A 27847-nucleotide genomic window follows, 5' to 3' on the forward strand; every position below is an offset into this window, starting at 1 on the left:
AATCACACAACTACAAATTTAAGAACACAAAAACATATTCAAAAACACATTAACATCAACAACTACAAAATAAAGAAATCACAAAACATTAACCAAACACAATTACAAATGAAAAAAACCCCGTACTTCTGGTTTGTTGAAATGTTTTGGATTTCTGGGCCACCCTAACTTCTTCTTCCTCTTCTTTTTATTCCTCTTTTTCATTTTTTAATACTGATATTCATGTTAATGTTACTAGTTACACATTTAGTAACAAGTTCTGCATTCATGTCTTGGGTGTCGTTTTGCAGGGAGTTGTAATGTTTTCCCTGTGTTTACTTGGTTCCCTCCATTGCTCAGTAAACTCGTCTCTGTAATTGTCCTTCAGGATTTGTGTGCTGATGGAGAAAAACACGGATTGATGGATTATAGTTTTACCTACTTGTTTGAGCAGGAGCAGCTTTCTTTTGTTTCACTTCAGAGTAAACGGTTGAATCCTCCTCAGTGCCTGAAGCACAGAAACAGAAACTTCATCCGCACAATGACAGGAAAATTATAAGGCACAAAATACCAAATGATTTCTTTTGTATAACAATAAGAGATTTCACAGATAAAACATGATTAAGTCTTATTACATGTAATATAATAAAAATCTAGTTTTAACTTTCTAAAGAGGTGACAAAGCGCTTTGCATTTGGGTAGCAATGTTGCCCCCTAACCCTCATGAAACGCGGAGTCTCTTACCTGTCGGAGGTTTGCTACTTTTGATAGTGACTGTAGAATAACAGACTTCATTCCCGTTGTCCTCCATCCTTCACACAGAAAATAACTGAAAACTGATCAGAGCAGCTTTTGAATCTCATCAGCTGCAGCTCAGACGGTTCCTCTTCCTCTTCACGTATTTTAAAGCAACCTGAGAGTCTGATGTGAAATGATAACCACCCTGTGGATGTTTTATTGCTTAACCTGTTCTGGGAAACATTTCCTCCTTCTCTAACAAGCCCTTCCTCACCGCTGTGATACAACAAGCCGACACATTTCAACATTTGCAAAGCTGCTGGAGACAAACCCTAAGGCTGTTTTCACACCTGATACTGCGGTTTGATTTGGTTTGATTGGGGACCAAAATATCAACATTTGTTACATTTTCAGCTGCTGTGGTTCACTTTCACACTACACTGTGTCAAACGATCCAAACTAGTTTAAAAACCTGTTCTCCGCCTCGCCTGTGGGGGCGCTGCACCAAAAGCTCCTGAAGGAATCGACACAAAACCTCAGAAGAAAAGTTTTTAGACAAGCAGAGTTCGCTTTTTGGTCCGCATTAGAGTTTGATTCGCTCTTAGGGTCACATTTATTTCTTAAGACTTTTGTTGCATTTATGTCTTCGATAACATAATAAATAGACAATATTTTCATAAGGCAAAGTTATGAAATGTTTCTATAAAAGTAATCTAAATCATCATCGATCCAAAACATGAACAGGTTCTTGCACAGTTGCTGTTTTAATTGGCAGGTAAATATTTTTGCAACTTTTTTTTAGGATTTTTAAAAAACATTTTTAATTAAAGAATAACACTTTGTCTTGCACCTAAATACATGAATGTTTTAAGAAGATTTTATTTGCAAAATCAGAAATTATTGCTATATTCTTGAATTATGGGCGAAGGGGCCAAACAAAATCATCCAGAGGGCCGCAAATGGCCCCTGAGCCACAATTTGGACTTCCCTGCGTGAAACAATTATGAGGTAAATTCAGAAGCTTTTTAGAAAATGTAATTGTTTATTTTATGAACATGAACAAAATGAGCAGCTAGACAAAAACCTAACATATTTTATCAGAAGATCTTCGTCAGAATGAAGATGAAATCCAGAAACTCAGCCAAAGTTTAGCATCAGATATCCTGTTAGGATGGGACAACATGCAGAGCTAATGTAAAATACATCATCAGTGTCTGCAGGAAACAAGGGAGCTTCATCTTCTAGGTATAAATCATGTGCCTGGTTTAATATTTATACACAGAAATGGGATTTATGGTTAACAGAAGTAAATCCAGAGATCCTGTCTGAGGCGTTTCATCAGATCCTTTTAAATAACAACAATAATAACGACACTGAACACAAACCGGAAACACGGAAAGATTTTAACAGTTTAAGTTTTAAATAGTTATAAATATGGGTTCAGTTTGTGGATCCTAATCGGGTCGGATCAGGACTCTGGTCTCACAGATCCAGCGGTTCCTCATGTCGCAGCTGCTTTTGGCCCAGTTGGAGGAATGGTTGAGATGCGGGTTAATTAAACCACAGGAGAGCCAATTCACAGCTTTTTCTGTCGACCAGAAGCTGAAGAGTGAAAACACATAAAGTCACTTCGGTTCTGCTCCAACCTAAAACACTTCAACCAGCGGCTTGTGTTAGTAAGCTAGTCAGAAGAGAAACCTTCTGTAATGCTGCAGCTCTTTATGCCATTTGAATGAACAGTGTTTGGACTGAAACCAATAATTATTCAAGTGATTGATTGTTCTATTCATGATTTTCTGACTGATAAATTGGCACATTCTGCAGATTTTTCATTAACCACTAAAGCCTTTTAATCCATGACTAGAAATAGATTAAAATGGAAATAATCAAACTATCAAATTCATTTTGTAAAGAAGAAAACAAACATTTTGTTGTAGGGATGCAACGATCCACTTTTTTGCTTGCAATATTGATATCTGAGGTTCAGTATCGGCTGATATCGATCCAATACACAAAAACGGCTGAATTAACTTAAAACTTTTAAAACACAAACATAAATTTATAGAATTAAAAATGTATTTGATAAGTGGAAATAAACAGAGAAACCAAAACAAAACAATGGGTTGTCTGTCTTGGTCAAACGTAAAAATAAACTGCAACAAACCTTCTTTCAAATGATTCAGAAAGTGCAACGAGGAATTATAAATATATTGTAAAATAAATTATAGAGCATGATGTCGCTCAAAGCATAGAAATAGACTGAATAGATCTGCTTTTATGATCAGGAGCATTGTCACTTAAAACCAATCTAGAATTTTTTATTTGCACCTTTCATATCTTGTACAGTTTTGGCTAAATTGCTGCTCTGACTGTGATGTTCTTCCAGAAATAGTTTGTTTTTTAAGTCTGTAGTCTCCAGTTAAGCATTAATCAGTTACTAAATTAGTTGAGGATTACTTCAGTAATTGATTAATAATTATTAATCTGATTGTTTCAGCCGTAAGCAGTATTAATAATGTAGTTAAAACCATCAAGACACTAATGTAGTATTTGTTCCAGTTTATATTTTGGGTGTAAATTATCTGAAATCGATTGAAGTTGATTAATTTTCTCCATTCTGATTTAGAATTTGGTGAAAATGTTCTTACCTTAATAACAAACAACAACACAGAGGAGCCAAATTATCCTAAAATTGTGCAGCCATTTCCAAAAAGTTTTAAACAACAATTTTCTTAAAGGTGGTAGGGTCAGGAAAAGGGTTAGGAGTTACAAGAAAGAAGAAGTTTGTCTGTAGAAATGTAAATCAAACAGTCTTTAAAAATGTGTTCCTCATTAAAAATAGTTCAGCTTGATTTACAGAAACACTGGGAGGTAAAACTGTTCACATAAATTTGACCTAACTGTTTAATTTTATGTGAATTAAGTATGTTTGAAAAGAGGCCTTGCAGTGCGTGGTGAGACCACTTGGTGGCAGCACTGCTCCGTTTTGCAGTTTGTATTTTATTTTAGATGTTTGCGGTCCAGTGAAGCAGAAGGAGATGAGTGACGAAAGTGATTTCTTCACTGCAACCTTTCACCTCCTACTTGTGAAAACTACTGAGGGTATTTCTGGGTTTTCAGTGACTCCTGGAGATGAAAAGGTTGAGAGGAAATTGCGAAATGCAGAAGTTTTTCTTGTGTTTGCGCTGGTGCTTACGTCACAGAGAGGTTCCTGCCGCCTGCCCACGTCCACGTGCCCTCCTTGTCTTTCTTCAACCCGATCCAGTAGCCGTGCTTATTGTCGTTGTATTTTTCTGTTTTGTTGTTTATGAATTCCTGCATTTGAAATGAAAATAGATTAAAAATCTTAAAAAAAACAACAAAAAACGAACCTGTGTGCCGTTTGTAATGTTACACAGTAAAAGAATTAGCAGCAAAATCATATTTTCACCATATTATTCCCACATTTATACATTTCAGAGTTCCCAACTAAATATTTAATTCACAAATTAAACATTTATGTAGGAAGCTAAATATTTAGTTTCCAACAAAATGGTTTTTTAAGCTCCAAGATAAATATTTATTTTTAGGTCAATATTTAGATCCAAATTAAACATTTGCTTTGCTAGCTGAATATTTAGTTCAAAATTAAATGCCTTTTTCTAATTTAACATTTAATTTTCAAACTAAATATTTTCTAAACTAAATATGTAGCTCACACCTATTTATGTAGCATGATAGCTAAATATTTAGGGCTAAATATTATATATCTAATATGTAAATACATAATTTGTATATTTTATAAAAAGTATATAATTAAACTAGATTAAAATGTAGCTTAATTTTAAAACTAAATATCTAGGTAGCTTGCTAAATATTTATGTCATTGCTAAATATTTAGGTCCAAGTGAGCTGGACAATAAATTAGCTTGCTGATAAGCGGAAGTGGGATTTCAAAATAAAAGCTGGGTTTCTATGACTTAAAAAAACCGTGACTTGCAACAATTCAGTCCTGCAAGCAGTGGAGTTCATGTAGAGGTCAACATAACCAAGCTTTTAATTTGATATTCCACTTCCGCTTATCGGCAAACCAATTTGCATATTAGCTAAATATTTAGATTGAAACTTAAATATTTAGTTAGCAAAATAAATATTTAATTCAGAGCTAGATATTTAATTTAAAACTAAATATTTAGCTCACGCTTAAACATTTTGTTTTGAACAAAACATTTAGCTTCCTCACTAAATATCCAATTTGAAAACTAAATATTTAGTTTAGCTTGTAAGTTTAATATTTAGTTTGGAAATCTTACATTTATAGATGTAGGAGTAACAGGATGAAAATATGACTTAGAAAAAAACCTTTGTTTTTCTCTGTGACAGGCTAAATAAACAAAATCATTGCTATTAATTTTTTACTGTGTAACTTTACAAGCGACATCCCATATAGAAATCCATTTGTTTTCACACTCTAAAAATGTAATAGCTAAAAAACGTTGGATGTGATTTTTATTGTTAAAATCTTTACCTGCTCCTCCTGGCTGTCGATCACCGCCAGCTTTGCATTTTCTTTCACACAAAACTCTTGGCTTTGCTTCCAGGTTTTCCAGTTGTAGCTGTACTCACCTTTTGTAAACAGGTAACAGTTTGACTGAAACATCGCCCAGTCGTCCGGGCAAGGCTTACACTCTGGAAAACAAACAAACAAACAAAAAAAACAGATTAAAAAACTTCAAATACTTAAAGGATGTAAAACATTTTGCAGTAATGGTTTATTAAAATCAGTATTTTCTAACGTTTCTGTGGGCAGCGATCAGCCGCAGGAAACGTGTCGTAATCCAGGATGACGTCTAGAGTCCAGTTGAGTCGGTTTCTCTCTGCTGTTCGTCTCTGTAAATCTGCACTCACCTCCTCCAGCTTCAGATTCTGCTCCGCTAAAACGTCCGACTGTCTCCTCTGCTCGTATGTGACTGCAGTCAAATGTTTAAAATGTTTTACCCGCTCAGGTAGACGCTCAGTCGTCCACAGAAACAGGCAGACTTACAGTAGACACTGAGGATGATGATGGCCAGGAGCAGGGTGAAGCAGATCATCCCCAAAAACAGCAGAGGGTGAAACTGAGCTCTCTTTTCATTTTCTATGAAAAACAGATAAATAAAGAATAAACATTTTTCTGTTTTAATACATAGTTCCTACAAGTCTGAACTGGAAGTGATCCGAGCCATTTTGGTAGGCAAGGCAAACACAATTAAACGATTGAGACAACAAAAAGGAAGTATATTAACACTCTTGACCAATATGTAAGAGAATATCAACAAAAGGTTCTGCTGTCGGGATCGACCTATATAAAATGGAGAATGGAAACATATTGACGATGTGGTTAATTGATAGAATTAAAATAATAACCTATAAAAACACTGATCATTATGTGGCAGTATGCCCTGTGGGCCCTGAACGCACCACACAAGTGCCTGACTTTAATTGGTTGTAGCGCTGCCTGCATATAAAGGGCCCTCCCTCACCTGGTAGACAACACGTTCTCCTTCCGGTTCAGACTTCACTGTTGACTGGCGCTATACGACTGACGCGCTTAAGACATTAATTGCTGTTCAAGCCTTCTTCTGGTAAGAAGCTTCTCATACCTTTAATATCTGTAAGTTTAGCTTTAGCTCAGCTTTACTTGTAATATCTAGGTGACTTGTACCAGCTGACTGCTTCTTCTCCCTGCCAGAGGCATAACGCATCAAGCTCAGTGGTAAGCGACAGCTCATTTTACGTATGCTTCCAGATTCTATTTTTGACATGTATGTTTGATAGACGCTGCTGTTTGTCCTTGGCCGGCTGCTTGCCCGTACTCTGTTGTCCCTGGTTGACGGTCCGTCCGCCTGTGACCTGGTTATTCGTCGTCGGCTGACGGCGGCCTGCCCGTCGCCCTGGTTGTCGGCTTCATACCCGCTGTCCTGGTCGGCGTAAGCTGGCTTTTGACTCTCGTCCAGTGTGGCTGATTCAGGCTGGTTCATGACCAGCTCGTCCTGATCCCTCTGGTGCCGCTCTGGCTGGCGTTTGCTGTGGCGCGGCAGTTCGTCTCAGGACGGACTCCTAACTTGGACTGCTATTGCTTGATTTGTGAGGACTGAACTGTATAACCAAGAAATGTATGTAATTTGAATGTCTTTTCTTTTGTTGACAGGAACGGCCAGCTCGTGGTGTCGGTGGTGGACTTTCTGGGTGGTGGTATTTTCTTTGGTTTGGTGCACGATTTTCTTTTATTTGGTTTGCTGTGTTTCCTTTGTAGGTCCCTGCCAGCTTCGAGTTGAGCCGTAAATGTCATTTTAATGTGTGAGTGATTTTAACCTAATATATTTCTGACTAGAAAATTTAAATAATAAACTGATTGGACTGAGTGGAATTGTCTCGTGCCTCATATGTAGCGGGCCTGTGCGCCTTAAAGGTAACTTTATAGTATTATTAAATTAGTTATCTTAAAATTCAAGTTGCCAATCGGGATAGCATAGGTACCGTCACATTTGGCGCTGTGAGCAGGATCTTTTTTTTACAATCTTGAGGCTGAGACATTTCCATTACTTCATTGTATTTGCTATTTAATGGTCAAGCAGTAGTTTTTATTTATTTATTTTTTTTTGGTTCTAAGGACAAACAGCAGCGGTTAATTTATTTTCTTGAGCTGGTTATTTGTAGTAATGGAGGAAGAACTACTGGAATTGAAGACCCTGATTGCTCAATTAAAGGCTGACAATGAGAAGCTGCGTGCAGAGCGTTCGCCTTCCACATCTAGCTCCAGTGCTGGGCCATCTTCAGCTTCTGCACTCCCTGCTGCCCAAGTAACAGACAGGTTAGTGCTTGTCCCACGTGATCGTAAGTGTCCTATGTTTAGGGGACGGATGGGGATTAGTGTGAGCGAGTGGGTTGAGGAGGTACAGGCGTGTATGCGGGCACGAAATTTGTCAGCAGCAGATCAGGCCTTCTTTTTGTACGACCATTTAGAAGGAGAGGCTAGGGATGAAATCAAATATCGCTCTAGTCAGGAACGAGGGGATCCAGCTAAAATTATTTCTATCCTCGAGGAACTCTATGGATGTAATGAGTCACATGTTGCATTACAGGAGGCCTTTTTCTCCAGAAAGCAATTAGAAGGGGAAACATTGCAAGAGTTCTCCCTTGCTTTGATGAGCCTCATGGAGAAAGTAAAAGCACAGGCTCCTAGGGATATGCCTAATACTGAAGTTCTCCTGCGTGACCAGTTCATAGAATATGTCCTTGATGGTGCGCTCAGTCGTGCGCTGAAACAGTATGTTCGTCTGAAACCGGCAGCAACACTGCTTGATGTCAGAGGTGAGGCAATGAGGTGGGAATTAGAGGGGTTGCCAGCTAGTATGCGAGGCAGGAGTAATTCTCTGCCTTTAGCGTCTAGTTTTCAGTTTGCTGTGCGTGGTGGGGCACCATCTATTGTTGGCCCCACTCAGAGAGAGGTTAATGAGTTAAAAGAGCTTTTAAAACAGCAACAGGAGCAACTTAATCAGCTTACTCAAAGCATTTCCCTCCTTCAAACTGCACAAGGGCGTAGCCGCTCTCCACGTCGCGGTCCTATTATATGTCGACGGTGCCAACAGCCCGGACATATTGCTAGGGAGTGTGGGGGGCCCCGCGTTGCCTTCCGTCAGCAATCTCTCTCAGGGTCACGTCAGGGAAGCCAGCTTCCGGAAAACTAGCGCCCACCGCGTTGCAGAGCCACAGCTCGGGTGGGGCATTCATAGGCTCAACTAATGGTTTGTATTCAGCAGATGCGCCTAAATTAATTGCTTCTTGCCCACACATTGAAGTGGACATGGCTGGGGTAAAGGTACCGTGCCTGGTTGACACTGGTTCAATGGTGTCCACTATTACAGAGAGCTTTTTTATTGAATTCTTTGAGCCCTGGGGCGACGAGCGTTTGAGAGCTTGCCACTGGCTACAGCTAAAAGCAGCCAATGGTCTCCCTATTCCTTACATCGGCTATTTGGAAGTATCTATTGAACTGTGTGGCAAGTTGGTGCCCCACTGTGGGGTGTTGGTGGTGAGAAACCCTCCAGATAGTGGGTCAGCTTCTGTTCCTGGTGTGTTGGGGATGAATGTCATAAATAAGTGTTACCAAGAGCTATTTGGACAGCATGGTCATGCTTTGTTTAATACGACTCCGGTTGTGGCATCTCCCAAGCCCTTGGTTAATGCTTTACAGAAATGTCATGCAGCTGAAATGCAGCAGACTCCTAAGCAGCCTAGTAAGGTTAGGGTGCGTGGTGGGAGGGCCTGCCGCATTCCAGGAGGTGTAATGAAGATTGTGCCTACCACCTGCTGTGAGAAATACTCAGGCACTACTGTCTTGTTTGAACCATCGGAATCTGGCTTACCAGCTGGTTTGTTAGCATCCCCTGCGCTAGTTCAGGTTGTCCGGGGCACTGCTTATGTTCCAGTGGTAAATGTGGGCCACACGGATGTGTTGCTTTACCCTCGTACCACTGTGGGAACTTTAAATAGTGTTAGTGTGGTGAGTCTTCCAGCGGGCGTAACTGAAGTCCCATTATTTGTAAATGTGTCTTCCCAAACAGCTGCTGCTCCTGCCGCAGATGGGATCGAGGCAATTGATTTATCATCTTTGCCTGCGGAGGAACAGGGTTGGGTGAGAGCACTTTTGGGTAAATACACTTCCGTGTTTGCCACTAATGATCAGGACTTGGGTTGCACCAACCTGATCAGTCATGACATTCCCCTTCTTGATGACGCTCCCGTTCGGCAGCGTTATCGTCGAATTCCTCCATCAGAGTATGAACTTGTGAAGGACCACATAAATCAGCTTTTGGCAGCAAATGTCATTAGGGAAAGCTCCAGCCCCTATGCATCACCAATTGTGCTTGTGCGCAAAAAGGATGGCAGCATCAGGCTTTGTGTTGATTATCGTCAACTTAACATCAAGACACGGAAGGATGCTTTTCCACTCCCTCGCATTGAGGAGTCCCTTGATGCTTTGACAGGGGCCCAGTGGTTTTCCACTATGGACTTGGCTAGTGGTTATAATCAGGTTCCTGTCACAGCAAGTGATCGCCATAAAACCGCTTTTTGTACACCTTTCGGGCTTTTTGAGTGGAATCGCATGCCTTTCGGCCTATGCAATGCCCCGAGCACGTTCCAACGCTTAATGCAGCGCATTTTTGGTGACCAGCAATGCCAATCCCTTTTACTGTATTTAGATGACATTGTTGTGTTTTCATCCTCTATACAGCAACATCTTGAGAGGCTGGATGTGGTGTTGGGACGGCTGCAGAAGGAGGGCCTTAAAGCCAAACTGAGCAAATGCCACTTTTTCCAGAAGGAGGTGCACTACCTGGGCCATGTAATTTCTGACCAGGGAGTAGCCACTGACCCTGCTAAAATCGAGGTGGTAGCAAATTGGCCTGTGCCCACCACAGCCATTGAGTTGCGTTCCTTTTTGGGATTCGCTAGCTACTACCGTAGGTTTGTAGAAGGTTTTGCTAAGATGGCTGCCCCCTTGCATCGTAGAGCAGCAGAGCTAACTAGTAAAGGGCCTAAAAGGAAGGCTACCCAGAGTATTGTTGGAGCCTGGACTGAGGAGTGTCAGCAGAGTTTTGAGGCTCTTAAAGCCAAGCTCACTTCTACTCCAGTCCTTGCTTATGCAGATTTTTCCCTCCCTTTCATTTTAGAGGTGGACGCAAGTCACAGTGGGTTGGGCGCAGTTTTGTCACAAGAGCAAGATGGTAAGATAAGACCCATTGCTTTTGCTAGCCGTGGGTTAAGACCTAGCGAGCGAAATATGTCAAATTACAGCTCAATGAAATTGGAGCTGTTGGGCCTGAAATGGGCAATGACAGAAAAATTTAGAGATTACCTTTTGGGCCACAGGTGTATTGTCTATACAGACAACAATCCTCTGAGCCATTTGGACTCGGCCAAGCTTGGAGCAGTAGAGCAGCGCTGGGCAGCCCAGCTGGCTTCCTTTAACTTTGAGTTAAAATACAGGCCTGCTAAGTCCAATCAAAATGCTGATGCTTTGTCTCGCCGGCCTTGGCCGGCTCCCCCGGAAGTGACTTTTTTGGGTTCAGGTACTCTTGTGCCTCAGCCACTACAGCAAGCTGTGAAAAGTGAGCAAATACAGATCTTCCAGCCTTCTGTAACTGTCTTTCCCTCTTTTGACCCTGGTGATCTCCGTGTTCTCCAGCAGGCTGATCCAGCTCTTCAAGAGGTTCTTTCCTTCTGGCAGAGAAAAGAGCGGCCAAATCGTACTGAGCGGCAAGGGCTTTCACAATCTGCTCTTGCATTGCTCAGCCAGTGGGATCGCCTGACTGAGTTGGATGGCCTAATATATCGGCAGGTGTTTCGTTCCGATGGTGGTGGGGCAGTGTACCAACTTCTCCTGCCAAAGGCCCTGATAAAGGACGTACTGACTCAGGTCCATCAGGAACATGGACACCAGGGAGTGGATCGGACTTTAGCGTTGCTACGGTCTCGCTGTTATTGGCCAGGTATGTCACAAGAGGTAGCAGACTGGTGTAAAATCTGCGAGCGGTGCCAGGTTGCCAAAGATAGCCAGCCACCTGCTCGTGGTTTCTTGGGCCATTTGCTTGCATCGAAACCAAATGAAATTCTGGCAATGGATTTTACTTTGTTAGAGCCAACTCCATCTGGGCTAGAGAATGTACTGGTAATGACCGATGTTTTTTCCAAGTATACCTTGGCTGTCCCAACCAGGGATCAGCGCGCTTCCACTGTAGCGCAGGTCCTGGTCACGGAATGGTTTGCAAAATTTGGAGTACCAGCACGCATCCATTCAGACCAGGGCCGCAGCTTTGAAAGCAATTTGATCCAACAGCTTTGCAGTCTATACGGTATCATTAAATCTCGTACCACGCCTTACCATCCAGCTGGTAACGGTCAATGTGAACGTTTTAACAGGACGCTTCACAACCTGTTGAGAACTTTGCCCACGTCCCGGAAACGAAACTGGACTGTTTGTTTGCCCCAGTTGCTTTATGCATATAACACCACTCCTCATCAATCAACTGGTGAGTCACCATTTTTCCTGATATTTGGTCAAGAACCACGTCTTCCAGTTGATTTCTTGTTGGGAAGAGTTCAAAATCCAGTTGCTGGAACTGTTCATGAGTGGGTCAAAGAACATCAGACCCGCCTGCAAATAGCATTTGAGGGTGCTAGAGAAAAACTGAGGACTTCTGCAGGACGCAGAAAAGCTAATCATGATAAAAACATCAGAGAAGCTCCTCTTAAGGAGGGCCAGCTTGTGTTGATCCGAAATCTGGGGAGTAAAGGTCGTCAGAAAACTCAGGATTTGTGGAGTTCAGTGAAACACATAGTTGTTCAAGTCCCAAGAGAGGGTGGGGTAGTGTATTCAGTGGCACCAGTTCATGACCAGACCAGGGTAAGAAGGGTACATCGCTCTTTGCTGAAGGTTTTAATTGGTGCTGATGCACCTATTCCAGGTTCTGTTGAAGTTGCATCTCCTGAACATTATTCCATTTCAGATGGTGAGCTGTCATTTGAGGGTGATTTGTTCTTGAGGCCATGGCCTGAGGAGCAAGTAACATCTGCACCACCTGCTGCTGTGGTTTCTGATGCGGTTCCTAGGGCTTCAGGATCTGCTGTGGCTCCTAGCGTGGCCACAAATCAACCTACCTCATTACCAGTTGTACCAGCTGCAGAGTCTGGTCCCAGCGGGGTGTCGGTGCGTAAATCTGTACGATCAACTGCTGGCCAGCATCATAATCTCCATCATTTTCCAAGGCCAGCAGTAAGAGAAACGCCTTCATCCAGTACCATGTCTGCGGTATTTCGACCTTGGTGTTAAGTTGGATCATCGTCGGGACGTCGATGCAGTTTGGGGGGGTGGAATGTGGCAGTATGCCCTGTGGGCCCTGAACGCACCACACAAGTGCCTGACTTTAATTGGTTGTAGCGCTGCCTGCATATAAAGGGCCCTCCCTCACCTGGTAGACAACACGTTCTCCTTCCGGTTCAGACTTCACTGTTGACTGGCGCTATACGACTGACGCGCTTAAGACATTAATTGCTGTTCAAGCCTTCTTCTGGTAAGAAGCTTCTCATACCTTTAATATCTGTAAGTTTAGCTTTAGCTCAGCTTTACTTGTAATATCTAGGTGACTTGTACCAGCTGACTGCTTCTTCTCCCTGCCAGAGGCATAACGCATCAAGCTCAGTGGTAAGCGACAGCTCATTTTACGTATGCTTCCAGATTCTATTTTTGACATGTATGTTTGATAGACGCTGCTGTTTGTCCTTGGCCGGCTGCTTGCCCGTACTCTGTTGTCCCTGGTTGACGGTCCGTCCGCCTGTGACCTGGTTATTCGTCGTCGGCTGACGGCGGCCTGCCCGTCGCCCTGGTTGTCGGCTTCATACCCGCTGTCCTGGTCGGCGTAAGCTGGCTTTTGACTCTCGTCCAGTGTGGCTGATTCAGGCTGGTTCATGACCAGCTCGTCCTGATCCCTCTGGTGCCGCTCTGGCTGGCGTTTGCTGTGGCGCGGCAGTTCGTCTCAGGACGGACTCCTAACTTGGACTGCTATTGCTTGATTTGTGAGGACTGAACTGTATAACCAAGAAATGTATGTAATTTGAATGTCTTTTCTTTTGTTGACAGGAACGGCCAGCTCGTGGTGTCGGTGGTGGACTTTCTGGGTGGTGGTATTTTCTTTGGTTTGGTGTACGATTTTCTTTTATTTGGTTTGCTGTGTTTCCTTTGTAGGTCCCTGCCAGCTTCGAGTTGAGCCGTAAATGTCATTTTAATGTGTGAGTGATTTTAACCTAATATATTTCTGACTAGAAAATTTAAATAATAAACTGATTGGACTGAGTGGAATTGTCTCGTGCCTCATATGTAGCGGGCCTGTGCGCCTTAAAGGTAACTTTATAGTATTATTAAATTAGTTATCTTAAAATTCAAGTTGCCAATCGGGATAGCATAGGTACCGTCACAATTATATTTAAGGAGGCCTCACTGAAGAGAGCGGTCAACATGAATGTTTTGAGTAAAGGAGCGGTTGCAGCCGGATTCAGCAGATAATCGTTTGGCAAGAAGTTCCTGAGCCGTTGACATGAAAGATTGTGAAGCTGTATAACTTGTTTTTGTTTAATCGTACATGGACATGTGTTCCAGAAGTTATGCTGTGTAACTCTGAATCACGTTGCAGCTGCATGACCTATTTTCCTTAGAGAAGCAACGTGCATTGTGGGTAGGGCATTCCCTGTTTCGATAAAATGAGGGGCCTCGGCAGGACGTATTTTCAGAGCGGGAAGAGATTGTAACTGGAGAACGTCTCTGTCCGTTCTCCTCACCAGTAGAAAGAATCCAACTCTCTTGTCTTTTCCTTGTGTCTGAATTTGATGTTCTAGGTGCATAAACCTGACATATAGTGAACATGAAGACCATCAATGTTTCATCGCATTTCTAAAAGACGTACACACAGGTGGGTGGAACCCAAAACTTTTATTCAAGTACGAGTAGTACTACTTCAACATATCTTTATTCAAGTAAAAGTAAAAAGTATCTGTCCAAGAAATTACATAAGAGTAAAAAAGTATTTGGTAAAAACTCTACTTGAATACTGAAAAACTGATCAAATTATCAATCATTTAAAATTTTAAAATGACATCGTCAGTTGGAACAAATTCTGAGGTTTTAAGTATTTTAAGGACCAAAATGACAATAATTCATAAAATTCATATAAGTAACAAAATAACAAAATCAGGCAAAATATTTTTTCAGTTAAACTTTTGAGACTTTAACAAAAACTGGAGGTGTGTTTCTGTTTCTGGTGAATTTTCGGTTAAAACATGTTTGTTTTTTATTCAGTGGGTAAAAAATCCAGAATTGTTTCTCAAGTAGAGCTACTTCATAATAACATTACTCACGTAAAAGTAAAAAGTACAGAGTAGTAAAAATACTCCTAAAAGTACATTTAAAAAAAAAAAAAGTTCCTCAAGTAAAAGTAATTATTTACATTTGATGTACGAACTCTTCCTGTGATAGGCTACATGCCCGTCTTAGCTAGCAGATAAAAGCTACATCAGCTAAGCTAATTTTGCCAGGTAGGCAGTAAGTATTACAGTAAATATCCCAGATTTTTATCCTAGTATGATACAGAGGTGGGTATAGTACTCAACCGTTGTAATGTACTTGTATTGTTTAGAACAGAGAGGCGAGAGCTAGCTCTAAACTTGTCTTGTTTATTGTTGTCATAGCAACCGCCTGCCAAAATGGCTGTCAGTTATGAAGTTCAGGTAAGTGTGACGTCACATGGGAACGTAGGTGACCTGTTATGATCAGATGTGTGTCCTGCGTCTTCTCTGTCTTCACCTCATCATAAATTATTTCTTTGAGGCTCGATTTTTCTAAGAAAAAGAAAAAACAGAAAACAAAACAATAGTATATAAATGTGTGGCTTTTTTTTTTTTTTAAGTTTTGCTTTTTTCTGTCATTTACATATTTTTTGTTCTCTAAAACCTAAAAATACCTAAACATTGTGTTTGTTTTAGGAATTAATGACAAATGTGAACAGTAAGTGGCGATAATAACATTTCAAACTTTAAAGGAAGAACATTCTGACTGTAGCTAAAGCTTTGCTGCAGTTCCGTTAAATTTCAGCCTTTCGTTGAGAATCGCTTCCTAATGTCATTTGAGTCACTTCCATCCAATGTCTGTCCCCATTTACTGTAAAAGCCGCTAATTTTAAACAAGAAAATAACATTTTTTGGGGGAAAGAAGGTCACAGATCAATGCATTCTAAAGGAAAACTTTCATTTCTTTTTCTTTCTGAATGATAAAGTATGAAAAAAAATCAATAAATTAATAAATCAATGTAACTTAAGATGTCAGTTAAGAAGGCAGTGAGTGGGCAGAATCCAGATGTGATTAGAAAAAACTCCAGTTGTTGTTGGAGCAGAAAGAGGAACTGCCATTTTTCATTCAGTCTTCTTCTGGAGGAAAACCTCACATGAATGGTGAGCCGTTTGTTTCTACGTTGCCATGGATACATGACGTTTTAGGGGGCCAACACTTCTGCAAAAGTCTTGGTCAGAGCTGCGAAATGTGCAAAAAGGCAAATTTCTAAAATGATTTAGAGAAAGAATGCCAAAGCAGAAGAGAACAAGCCGATGCAACCAAATGGTTTCTGCACAACGGCGTATTACCGCCATGATAGATATAAGTAGATGTAGCACCTTAAACCACTCTATGAGAAAAACTAAAATGGTGGGTGCTTGGGTTCGACATCAATGAGGTAATACCACTGACCGGGTTTGTAACAAATATGACCCAGAGAAATAGAAATTCAGGCGAAATTACTCAGCTTCACTTTATTAACTACGGTGACAGGGAACCCTCACTGTTAATCACCATTGAACTGTAAGCTGTGAATACTTTTAAGTTTTAGGAAAACAACACAAAAAAATGGAAAACAACATATACTTTTCACATAAGGCAACACATAAGGCGGGCCCACTAAACACTTAATGTTCACAAGCAATGTCCAAGCTAATATATCGTCCTGAACAGTCAGTTCTACTCACGACCTTCAAATGGTGGTGGAGAAATGGGAAAAGACCCGAGAAAACCCAACGGTGCAGGCCTGTGACCAACGAGGAGTAGACGTTGAAATCCCAGAGGGAGGACGAATGAAAGAAACAATTTGAGAGCGGTGCAATTCGGGGAAAACATAGGAAACGCTGAGATGCCTCCCTCCTCTCAACTCCGCCGCGGCTCAACGGCTGCCGCAGGACCGTGGCGCTAAAGCGTTAGCCCACTTAGCTTAGCCCGAAGTCCGTCGCGACCACTTGCTCCGGCCCCCTCCTGCCTCGTCCCTCCAGCGTCCACTGAACTCCTTCAACTTCTCCCGACTTCCGTGCTCTCTCGTCCTGTTGTCCCTCTGTCTCTCCTTTTCGTCTCTCCTCTCTTTCTTATTTATTCCTCTTTTCGTTATTGGCTCTTTTATTTTCGTCCGCCTCCGTTCTCCACCATTCACTCCTTTCTCCCTTGCTCCCGCCCTCTCCTCCTCTCCACCAATCCCCATCCCGCACCGGACAAACTGTCCCCACTGCCAATGAAAATGGTGAGATCAGAGAATGCGCAGTGCAGCTTACGTCACACTGCTTCTTTCAGTTACAATATTTACACAATAGCTCACTAACAAACAATAGTTTTCATCATCAAATAAGATAATTACTCAATAGTGACCTTTATATTATTCAACTATTAAGGTGAAGGAAAATACCAATGTATTTCTTTCAGAAAGAAGAATACTGAACACTTAGTTGTTCACCAATGTATGTTTGAGTAAACAGTACTTTACTTTTAATATACTTGTATCTTATTTTGAACTATGTAAAATTAACCTTAACAAATAGTAACTACCATAACCTCAGTTTGTCACTGGGCTACATCTTCCCCCTTCTAGAAGGTTTTGATGTCCCCATCAAAATTAACGAGGGACAACTAACAGAGGACAGTTTTGATAAGAACTCGGCCTAGAACATGTTTCACACATGGCCATGGGGTGGCACCAGAGGGTATGGCAAAACTGGCTTCTAGGGACTTGGTAGATTCCACTTCCCACCAACACTCCATGGCTGAAGACTGTCACCGGCCGGTCAGAAGGCTTTCCGAGTTCATCGTAGCTCAACCGAACTACAGGTCGGGCAACTCTCTGTGATCTCTTAGCAGGGATCTGTGGTGGATAGAGGTCTGTTTCCTCCACTGGATCAAGGGTTGGATCAGGAATAGCAGTAATGTCTGAATAGGTACTAGAGACTGCCTCCAGTTCTCCCAAATCCTGGACTGATCTTGTTTTATCACTTTCACTGATAGTGAGCCCAGATATTCTGTTGGACAACTCTGGATGAGTCAGTAGTCCATCCAAATCGACACCCTGTGGTTTGGGTAAGAATACTTCCTCGTACTCTGATTCTGGGTACATTTCCTCTTCATTGTTGGAAGACTTTAGGAGTCCACCCACCTTTTGTTGCGCTCTTGTTCTGCATCTTTCTGGTGGTTCTGTGCCACTGTCATCCAATGGAAGTCTCACCAGGTATCCAATAGGCAACAAGTGATTCCGATGAACCGTCTTCTCTGCACCCCCACCTCGTTCAGGTTTAATCTTGTAAACTGGGAGATTGGGCAATTTATCCACAATAAAATAGGGTATGGGTCTCCATTTGGCTTTCAGCTTTTGTTTTCCTGCAACACCAAAGTTTTTCAGTAGAACTCTGTCCCCTTTTTCCAGAACTTGTTCTTTCACACGCTTATCGTGGGCTGCTTTGTTCCGTTTATGATTCTTGTCAGCTGTCTCTGTTGCCAAGTCATAAGCTCTCTCGAGATCTTTCTTCAGTTTGGTGACATACTGATGATAGGAGACAGACTTTTGACTTTCATCCGACACACTGAAACATATGTCTATAGGTAGCCGGGCCTCTCGTCCAAACATTAACAAGTAGGGCGAGTACCCTGTTGCCTCATTTTGAGTGCAGTTGTAGGCGTGAACCAACTGACTTATCTTTTGACTCCACTTGTTCTTTTGCTTTGGATCAAGGGTTCCAAGCATTGACAGAAGTGTACGGTTGAATCTTTCGGGCTGTGGGTCTCCTTGCGGATGATAGGGAGACGTTCTTGACTTACGAATCCCAAGCATCTTCAAGAGATCTCGGATCAGTCTGCTTTCAAAATCCCTCCCTTGGTCCGAATGTATTCTTACTGGGAGTCCATAATGGACAAAGTAACGCTCACAAAGGATCTTTGCCACCGTGGCAGCTGTTTGGTCCTTAGCTGGGAAAGCTTGGGCATATCGTGTAAAATGATCTGTCACTACTAGGATGTTGGAAAACCCCTGTGAGTCCGACTCAAGTGACAAAAAATCAATGCACACAAGGTCAAGAGGGCCTTGACTAGTTATCTGTTTTAAGGGAGCAGCTCGCTGTGGAAGTGCTTTACGAGTGACGCATCTTCCACAGTTTCTTACATATTGCTCAACCTCAGCTCCCATCTTGGGCCAATAGAACCTGTCACGGATGAGTCCGACAGTTTTCTCCACTCCCAGGTGCCCAGACTCATCATGGAGGGATTTTAACACCATGGAGACATGTTCTTTAGGGAGCACTATCTGATAAATTTCCATGTCGGAGGGTCTCTTAACCTTTCTGTAGAGCAAACCATCTTTGATGACCAGTCTACTCGCCTCCCTGTTTAGCAAATTAGCCATAGTGTTATCCCCTGGTGAGAATGGTATACCCTGGCAAAGTGACCGCTTGATGGGAGCGATTGCTGGGTCTGCATCCTGTGCTTGGATGAGGTCGTTGTGGCTAAGTCGCATCAAGCAACCCAGATCGAGGTGAACTGGATAAGCGTAGCAGACAGGTATGCCATCAGGGGAGATCCCTAGAGACTCTGCTATTGTGATTGTCTCATCGCAAACTTTCTGTGAGTTGACCTGCTTACAGTGTTTTGACGCTTTCAGGCGGCATAGTTTGCCAGTCTTTATCTTCTGCTGGTAAGGGGTTTCGTGATAGCGCATCAGCGTCGATGTTGTGAGCCCCTAACCTATACTGCAATGTGAAATTGTATGTTGAAAGGGCAGAAAGCCATCGATGACCAGTGGCATTGAGCCTGGCTGTTGTAAGAATATATGTCAACGGATTGTTATCCGTTTGCACTTTAAACTGAGCTCCATACAAATAGTCATGGAATTTGTCAACTACAGCCCACTTTAGAGCCAAAAACTCAAGCTGGTGCACCGGATAGTTTTTTTCAGATGCACTCAGCTTCCGGCTAGCAAAAGCCACAGGCCTCAATCCTTCAGGGTATTCTTGATTCAGAACTGCACCCAGGCCATGCAAACTGGCGTCTATGTGGAGGGTATAGGGTTTGGTTGGGTCGGCAAACGCCAGTACCGGTGCATTTGTGAGGCAGTGAATGATCTGGTGAAAGGCCTCACTGCACGACTGATCCCATCGACTGCCAAAAGGCTCATTAACCTTGTAGTAGGTTTTGCATGTCCCCTGACTAGATTTACTTCTCTTTTGGGTGGGGGGATAGCCTTTGCATAGTTCCGTAAGAGGTCGGACGATGATGGAATAGTTCTTTATGAATCGCCGATAGTAGCCACAAAATCCAAGGAACGACTGCAGAGAGGAGAGATCGGTTGGCTGCTTCCACCGGGTTACAGCTTCCACCTTTTTGGGGTCAGTAGCAATGCCATGCTCAGAGACAATATGGCCAACATAGGTAACTTGTGAACAACAAAACTGACACTTGTCAAGGGACAGCTTTAGTCCAGCCTCCTCAAGGCGTGCTATGACCTTAAGCAGCCTCTCTTCATGCTCTTCAAGGGTTCTGCCAAACACAATCAAATCGTCCAGGTACACTATGACCTCCAGCAGATGCATATCTCCTACCGCTTTCTCCATCAGCCTTTGGAATGTCGCAGGAGCCCCTGTTATCCCCTGCGGCATCCGTTCAAACTGATAGAACCCCAGAGGACATATAAAGGCTGTCTTTTCCTTGTCCTCTTCAGCCATAGGGATCTGATAGTAGCCGCTGCGGAGGTCTAAGACAGAAAACCACTTACTGCCCGTCAGACAGTCTAAGGCATCGTTGATCCGGGGCACAGTGTACTGATCTGGGGTGGTTCTGCGATTCAAGGTTCTATAGTCAACACACATCCGCAGTTGACCATTCTTTTTCCGGGCAAGGACAATGGGTGAAGCGTAGGGGCTTCTTGATTCCTTTATGATGCCTGCTGCAATCAGCCCTTGAAGATGGCGCCTGAGGTCATCTAAATCGGCGGGAGCTATGCGGCGGGAACGCTCCCGGAAGGGTGTACTGTCAGTCAGACGGATATGATGTTCCACACCCTTGGCCAAACCTACATCCCATTCATCAGTGGAAAACACATTGGAATGCTGTGACAGCTGGTGCTGTAGTCGTTCTTTCCATTCTCTGCTGATTGAGATATCTCCAAAATGGAACAAAGAAGGGTCAATGGGTGGAACAGCATTGACCTTCCTTCCTGGGGCATCCATCACCATGTCAACTACATACAGGTGAGCAATAATGGTGCCCAATGGAATAGCTGTTTGCTTTAAGGACTCATTTCTCAGCAGCACCAGAAAGCTGTTCTTATCTAGCATCTTAGAGAACAGTACCGTGGGCTGGACCAATACACTTGGTGGAAGAGCAGGTGAGGCAGCACGTTCAGTTATTAGTATGCTGTCTCCTACTGTTTTATTCTCTTTGACTTTACAAATGGCAATGTGTTCTGTGCCAGCAGGAATGATTAGTGGGCCTGGCCCTGTCCACTTTACATCAGCCACAGGTAAGTCTTTAATATCTTTTGCAAGCTGTGGTTTATGGGCAGGTAAAGAACTTTGTTCCTGCACTTGGACTCTGGCTGAGTGGACTTGCTCTGAGCCTTTCACTTCTGGGTTCAAGTTGATAGGCTGAATCCCTTTGACATTTGTGCCGACCAAGACTGGTACGGTCTCAGAACAACGTGGGTCAGGACACACTAAAGCCAGAACCGGAACTGAGTTGATTGTTTCAGACTTGGACTGCCTAGGGAGCTCCAGATCAATGTGGATGTATCCTTTGTATGGGTAACCACTCTTTGATTCACTGAGGCCCCATATGGATAGACCAGTAACCGGGTGGAGTGGGACATGTGACAAGTGTTCTGAGTAAAAGCTGTCAAAGATGATGGTTATTTGGGACCCACTGTCCATCAGAGCAGTGCAAATCTTGCCATTGATTTTCACTTCGGCAAGGGAAGGAGGTCCAATTAGTCCCTCTGGTAAGCCACTGGTCTCTACCATGATAGCGCTTCTCTTTACATCCACATTGGTAGGTTTTGTTCTTGTGTTGCTGTTTTGTTTCTGGTTTGTTCTTTGTTTTCTTTGCACCTGTATCAACTTTTGTATTACTTTAGGGTAGTTCTCTGGGGCTGTGCATTTAGTTGCCAAATGCCCATCCTCCCCACACCGGTAGCAGAAAAAATCACTCGAGTCCCTTGGTGTGAAAGGTCTTTGGGATACTGAATTTGACTTGACTTCATCGTGATGTGACATTGTAGTGGAGCGGTAACTGGGTCGAAGAGACATAACAGAAACTTGCTCTCGGAGCTCTCTAACTTCTTCTCTCAAAGCTTGCATGCTTTTATCTTCTACTGTCACTTTCGGTGGGTTGACTGTTAGCTCAGAAGTGGCAGCAGCAGTGCTTGGCGTGAATGATGAGATAGTTAATTCACTCACTTGCGTGCGGAGCCCTTGTATTTCGGCTTTCAGATCCATCACCTCTTTGTCTGGCACTGCAATGGTACTTTTAGCATACACAGCTTTGGGAGGTTGTAATCTACGACGGGAAGCTTCGTGTTCCTCTTCATGCCGTATTTCATTCAACAACTGTAGAAATGGAGGGGGATTTTGCTGGCGTTCTCTCAGTCGAAGATTTAACATCATTAGATCTGATCGAGTGCCACCTTTAATGAGCTGATCAATACGTGCTTGGTTGGCGGTAGCTGACTGCAGGCCACCCTTTTTAACAACTTTATTGAGAACTCGCTCCATGCGCCTCAGAAATTCAGAGAGCTTCTCATTCGGTTGCTGACATAGCTGTCTGAATGTGAAGTACAGGTCTTCTCCAGTTTCAGGCGTGCCAAACGTGCTCTCCAATATGTCGAGGTACTCCATAGCGGTTGCATCATGGTTGTTGAATCGAACGGCCTGCAATATTTCCAGAGCTGGACCCTTCACACTTTCCATAACTCTCATTTTCATTTCTCTCTCAGGTCGATCAGACTCTTCTATCATAAGCCTGGCTTGTTCAATCCAGTTCTCCAATGTCTCCTCCCCTGGAGGAGTGGGTTGCACTCCAGAGAAAGTGCGTAGACGTCGGTAAGGGCTTCCCTCACTGCTTGAACGAGGATTTGCCATTTGAAGGACTTCCCCAACTGCTCTTATAATGGCTTCAGGGGTGGATGTTCTAAATGGGGAATCTTGACCCGAGTCAACAAATGGGTTACATCCGCTTCCAGAGTTCTGTGGTTCATCTTCCTCTTCAGAAGGTCCAAAGATTCTCCATGGCTCATCTGAGCCCTCTGGCAAGACATCCAGTGGACAGGCTTTTGCATTGACTTTCTGCCTACACTCACACAGCACAGTTAAACGTTGAGTCTGCGGATCATACATCCTGCCTCTCACTTTAACCCGACCAAGTGCTTTGATTGACTGCAGAGTTTCTTCAATGGCATTCACCTCTACCTCTTCTGGGACATTCTTAACCAATATGGCATACTCTGGGTCAATACCTTCGCCCTTACACCAGTGCCTCAACTGAGCCATCCCCATGACCTTTACTATATTTCTCTATAGGATTAGTGCTTAGTTAGGTTAGGTAAAGCAAACTGAGCAAGTTTAAACTAGTTTTTTGTTTTTTTTTTGTTTCTCTGGGTCAGACTAGAAATATTTTATTTTAGTTTATTTATTTATTTATTTTTACAGGTCCCCGTACGGGCCACCACTTTATGTAGCACCTTAAACCACTCTATGAGAAAAACTAAAATGGTGGGTGCTTGGGTTCGACATCAATGAGGTAATACCACTGACCGGGTTTGTAACAAATATGACCCAGAGAAATAGAAATTCAGGCGAAATTACTCAGCTTCACTTTATTAACTACGGTGACAGGGAACCCTCACTGTTAATCACCATTGAACTGTAAGCTGTGAATACTTTTAAGTTTTAGGAAAACAACACAAAAAAATGGAAAACAACATATACTTTTCACATAAGGCAACACATAAGGCGGGCCCACTAAACACTTAATGTTCACAAGCAATGTCCAAGCTAATATATCGTCCTGAACAGTCAGTTCTACTCACGACCTTCAAATGGTGGTGGAGAAATGGGAAAAGACCCGAGAAAACCCAACGGTGCAGGCCTGTGACCAACGAGGAGTAGACGTTGAAATCCCAGAGGGAGGACGAATGAAAGAAACAATTTGAGAGCGGTGCAATTCGGGGAAAACATAGGAAACGCTGAGATGCCTCCCTCCTCTCAACTCCGCCGCGGCTCAACGGCTGCCGCAGGACCGTGGCGCTAAAGCGTTAGCCCACTTAGCTTAGCCCGAAGTCCGTCGCGACCACTTGCTCCGGCCCCCTCCTGCCTCGTCCCTCCAGCGTCCACTGAACTCCTTCAACTTCTCCCGACTTCCGTGCTCTCTCGTCCTGTTGTCCCTCTGTCTCTCCTTTTCGTCTCTCCTCTCTTTCTTATTTATTCCTCTTTTCGTTATTGGCTCTTTTATTTTCGTCCGCCTCCGTTCTCCACCATTCACTCCTTTCTCCCTTGCTCCCGCCCTCTCCTCCTCTCCACCAATCCCCATCCCGCACCGGACAAACTGTCCCCACTGCCAATGAAAATGGTGAGATCAGAGAATGCGCAGTGCAGCTTACGTCACACTGCTTCTTTCAGTTACAATATTTACACAATAGCTCACTAACAAACAATAGTTTTCATCATCAAATAAGATAATTACTCAATAGTGACCTTTATATTATTCAACTATTAAGGTGAAGGAAAATACCAATGTATTTCTTTCAGAAAGAAGAATACTAAACACTTAGTTGTTCACCAATGTATGTTTGAGTAAACAGTACTTTACTTTTAATATACTTGTATCTTATTTTGAACTATGTAAAATTAACCTTAACAAATAGTAACTACCATAACCTCAGTTTGTCACTGGGCTACATAGATAAAAAAGACTAAATTTCTGCCAAAAAACAGAAATTTTGAGATTAACCTCAGAAGTTTTCTAAAAAACATAGAAATTTCTGAGCTCCAGAAATCTAACATTCTAAAATTCAATTAAAAAAATTCTATTGTGACATTAATTCAGAAATGTTCTTGAAAAATGTGGAAATTTCTCAGTTTCACAAATGAACAATTTCTGAGATTAATCTCAAAATTGTGGCCTTGCAAACTCAGAAATTTCCAAGTTTTTTCTAGAAATTTCTGAGATTAGTTTACTTTTTCTTTTAAATGTTCAACTTTTTTACTTAAGAAATATTCTTGTTTTGGTAGAATTTTTTTTAGATTAATCTAAAAATTTCTGAGTTTTTTTTCAGAAATCTTTAATCTGCTGTGGTCCTGATGCCGTTTTGTTTGACAGCGGCGGAGAGTCGCTCCTCTAAATCCGCTGGTATCGATCAGAGATCATCATGATTAATTACCGGCATCAGATGTTTCACCTGAAGTTCATTAAGTGATGAATGAATGAACTTCATTCATTATATTAACTGTTACTACGAAGAAAAATGCAAACATTTTGCTCTGTAGTTGTGAGGATTATATCAGGAGAAAATTTATCTTCTGTTTTCTTGTTCTGTGTTTGAACAATGTGTATTTCTGCTGTTCATGTTTCTGCAAAAATGCGCAGAAATGAGAAGGAAATAAATGACTCAGTTGAAGTTGATGTGTTTGGTAAATGCATTCACTGAGCTGAGACTGGAGAGACAATTATAGCTCCCACTAAAACCAGTTGAGTTTTACTGGGAGGTGACCAGTAAACAGGGCCGTGCAGAGACCTATGAAGGGGCAGGGGCTCAAATTTTAAAAAGCGGCACATTGAACAAAAACTCCATACAACAACATAACAACAACCCATATTAATCAAGAATCTAACTGGATCCTACTGGATCATCGCCATCATGCAGGAAATGCAAAGCAAATCTAGTCTCTATTTTCCCCAACAGGTAAAAAGTTTCTGTTTCTGCTGCTGACAGTCCTGGAGGGCTGAGCTGATCTGAGACTGTAGCTGTTAAACGGGCCAGAGGAGAGAAGGTCAAAGGTTATTAAGTTATGAAATAAACAAAATTGCTGCCATTTTACTAATTAAGCCCTAATAATATCTATTTAACCTCTAGAACAACCTGGCTGCAGACTGATTTATAGATCAGAAACTCAAAGGGGTTAAAACTATATAATAGTTTGATGTTAAACCTCTAGATCTAGAATTATAAGACTGAGATATCAAGGCAAAGAAAACTCAGTAGCTGCTGGTAGGGGCCATTCAGGGGCCTCCAGACATTCAGGGGCCTCCAGACATTCAGGGGCCTCCAGACATTCAGGGGCCTCCAGACATTCAGGGGCCTCCAGACATTCAGGGGCCCCTAGAAATGGTTTAATTGTAAAACAGACCATAGATCTAAACCTGTAGCATCATTTATAGAGAATGACAATGTTGTTACATTTTATTTAATGCATTCAGCAGAGAAAAATAAATAGTACATTTAGGATTTAATTAGGACGTTTACTTTAGAAAAGTTTAAAGAATCATCTTGATAGTTTGATTGTTGTGTTACCATGGCTACAATATGGTGTAATCTTTGTGTTTGAATTGGGTTTGTTCACAAATACATCACAGCAAATAACCAATAATCAGTGATTGATTTTAAACTCTGCCAATAAACCTGGTCTCCCTCTCACAGTTTCACCTGATCGATATTTAAACATGTTAGTGATGCTGAGGTTCTTAGTAGGACGGGGGGTTCTGGCTAAGGCCCCATATTACCTTGGGCCGGCCCTGGAGGAACAGCTGCTGCGATGAGCATCTCTGGAATCTACCTGGAATCTACCTGGAATCTACCTGGAATCTACCTTTAATCCCCCGGTGGCCCCTGTCAGTCCGCCGATGCTTTGGAGACATTTTGATTCATTTGATTGTGGCATGTTTGGCTTTTTGCTGCGGTTCTAATTATTGCTACAATATTTTCTCTGATGTTTATTTTGTGACTCTAATTGGGCCGAATCTTCCTTTAACAGTTGAGGTTCTGCAATAACTTCTGTTTACAGCCCAGAACCTCCAGCCCAGATCAGCAGCGGCTTTAACCCGCCTGGTAGAAACGTTAAGGAGAAGCAGAGCAAACAGAGAGCAGGTGGTACCAGGTGGTATCGGGTGGTACCAGGTGGTACCGGGTGGTACCAGGTGGTACCAGGTGGTACCGGGGCTTTGAGCTGCATTGCGATTCGCAGTGACAGTCGGTACCGTATCTTATATCAGGATGTCTGATATAAAGACAGATATTCTTTCTATCTGTCGGTGGTTCCGACCCAAACTGCCTGTAGTGAACCGGGCTTTAGCAGAATGATGAAGTTAAAGTCAGAAGTTTCTCTGCAGCTGAAACATTTCTGAGTTTAGTGGTGAGGCGGGTTTTGTCCCACTATTGCAGGACGATTATAAAAATATAAATAGAAACAGTTTTTCTAACGTTAACATCAGACCTACGTTTTTATTCACAAACCAGTTAATGAAAATATTCTTGCCCATAATTAGATAGATAGAGGAACAGATCCTCCTCCTCCTCACCATGGAGTCTGAACAACATGGAGGCTCTGAGAGTCATTATTAGCCTGAGGGCAGCCAGACTAGTTTATTTTTACTACATTATTATATTTAGCTGAATATTATTGCTGAGGGGCTCAAACAGGCCTTCTGACATACAGATTAAAAATAAATAATAATAAAAAGAAAAACTCAAAAACAGCACTAGAGGCATCAAGGATAAAAAGGGCAGGGGCTCAAGCCCCCTTTTGCCCCCCCTCTGCACGTGCCTGCCAGTAAATAATTATTTCTGCCTTTTAATTAACAGAAGATATTTGTATGTGTTAATCCTAATTAAGAAGTTTATTTGTAAAATTCAATAGATGATAAAATAGCAGTATTCGCTCTTAAACTGTTATTTTAAACTTTCGTCTCTGCTGTGTTCAATGAATATAAAACCGATCAAAATAAGCAAACTGGTAAAACGAAAACCTTACCTGAGTCGATCTGTGTGGAGACACCATTAGTCTTAAAAGTCACATTTGCATAATTCAGTTCTTCTTCCATGATTAAAAACCCGCAACCAGCAGAAAACCGTTTAATCTCCCAGAGAGTCGGACGAAGTTAAACCTCCACAGAAACGCTTCAACGTCATTCTGAGTGTTTTCAGGCTCTGAGTGGAGACAGGATGTTCACTTCTTCTTTTCAGACAAAGTTAAGAAACCAAAGAGAAATTTAGACTAAATGTTC

The 27847-nt window shown here is 42.3% G+C and overlaps 2 protein-coding genes across 3 annotated transcripts in view; both read right to left on the reverse strand.

The window, feature by feature from the left end:
* LOC116717237 (natural killer cells antigen CD94-like) overlaps window positions 1-1468 on the reverse strand; it is a 49372-nt gene extending 47904 nt beyond the window's left edge. The window contains exons 1-2 of the mRNA XM_032558459.1: window positions 724-1468; window positions 422-487 (exon numbers count right to left, since the gene is read on the reverse strand). Coding sequence (XP_032414350.1) covers window positions 422-487; window positions 724-790 — 133 coding nt within the window. The 5' untranslated portion in view covers window positions 791-1468. The remainder of the gene's footprint in view (window positions 1-421; window positions 488-723) is intronic.
* A 110-nt stretch (window positions 1469-1578) lies between these two features.
* Window positions 1579-27806, reverse strand: LOC116717238 (CD209 antigen-like protein E). Of its 2 annotated transcripts, XM_032558461.1 has the most exons (7): window positions 27595-27806; window positions 15052-15129; window positions 5741-5833; window positions 5493-5666; window positions 5225-5385; window positions 3914-4032; window positions 1579-2319 (listed from the first exon to the last, which is right to left on the reverse strand). In XM_032558461.1, exons 1-7 carry the CDS (start codon window positions 27662-27664, stop codon window positions 2172-2174), a joined length of 843 nt encoding a protein of 280 aa, XP_032414352.1. In that variant the 5' UTR covers window positions 27665-27806; the 3' UTR covers window positions 1579-2171. The 2 variants fall into 2 exon arrangements, with proteins under 2 accessions (XP_032414352.1, XP_032414353.1); XM_032558462.1 differs by lacking the exon at window positions 15052-15129.
* Window positions 27807-27847: the final 41 nt, after the last annotated feature.

This window comes from Xiphophorus hellerii, chromosome 3, assembly GCF_003331165.1.
Source record: "Xiphophorus hellerii strain 12219 chromosome 3, Xiphophorus_hellerii-4.1, whole genome shotgun sequence".
NCBI lineage: Eukaryota > Metazoa > Chordata > Actinopteri > Cyprinodontiformes > Poeciliidae > Xiphophorus > Xiphophorus hellerii.

What these genes read in the sequence shown, in the direction of transcription:
- LOC116717238 (XM_032558461.1), bottom strand. Translation starts at nt 27,664, where the DNA reads ATGGAAGAAGAACTGAATTATGCAAATGTGACTTTTAAGACTAATGGT. An exon ending in CTCCACACAGATCGACTCAG is followed by an intron (nt 15,130 to 27,594) that starts GTAAGGTTTTCG and finishes TCTTTTTCTTAG; the next exon opens with AAAAATCGAGCCTCAAAGAA. An exon ending in TCGACAGCCAGGAGGAGCAG is followed by an intron (nt 4,033 to 5,224) that starts GTAAAGATTTTA and finishes TTTCAAATGCAG; the next exon opens with GAATTCATAAACAACAAAAC.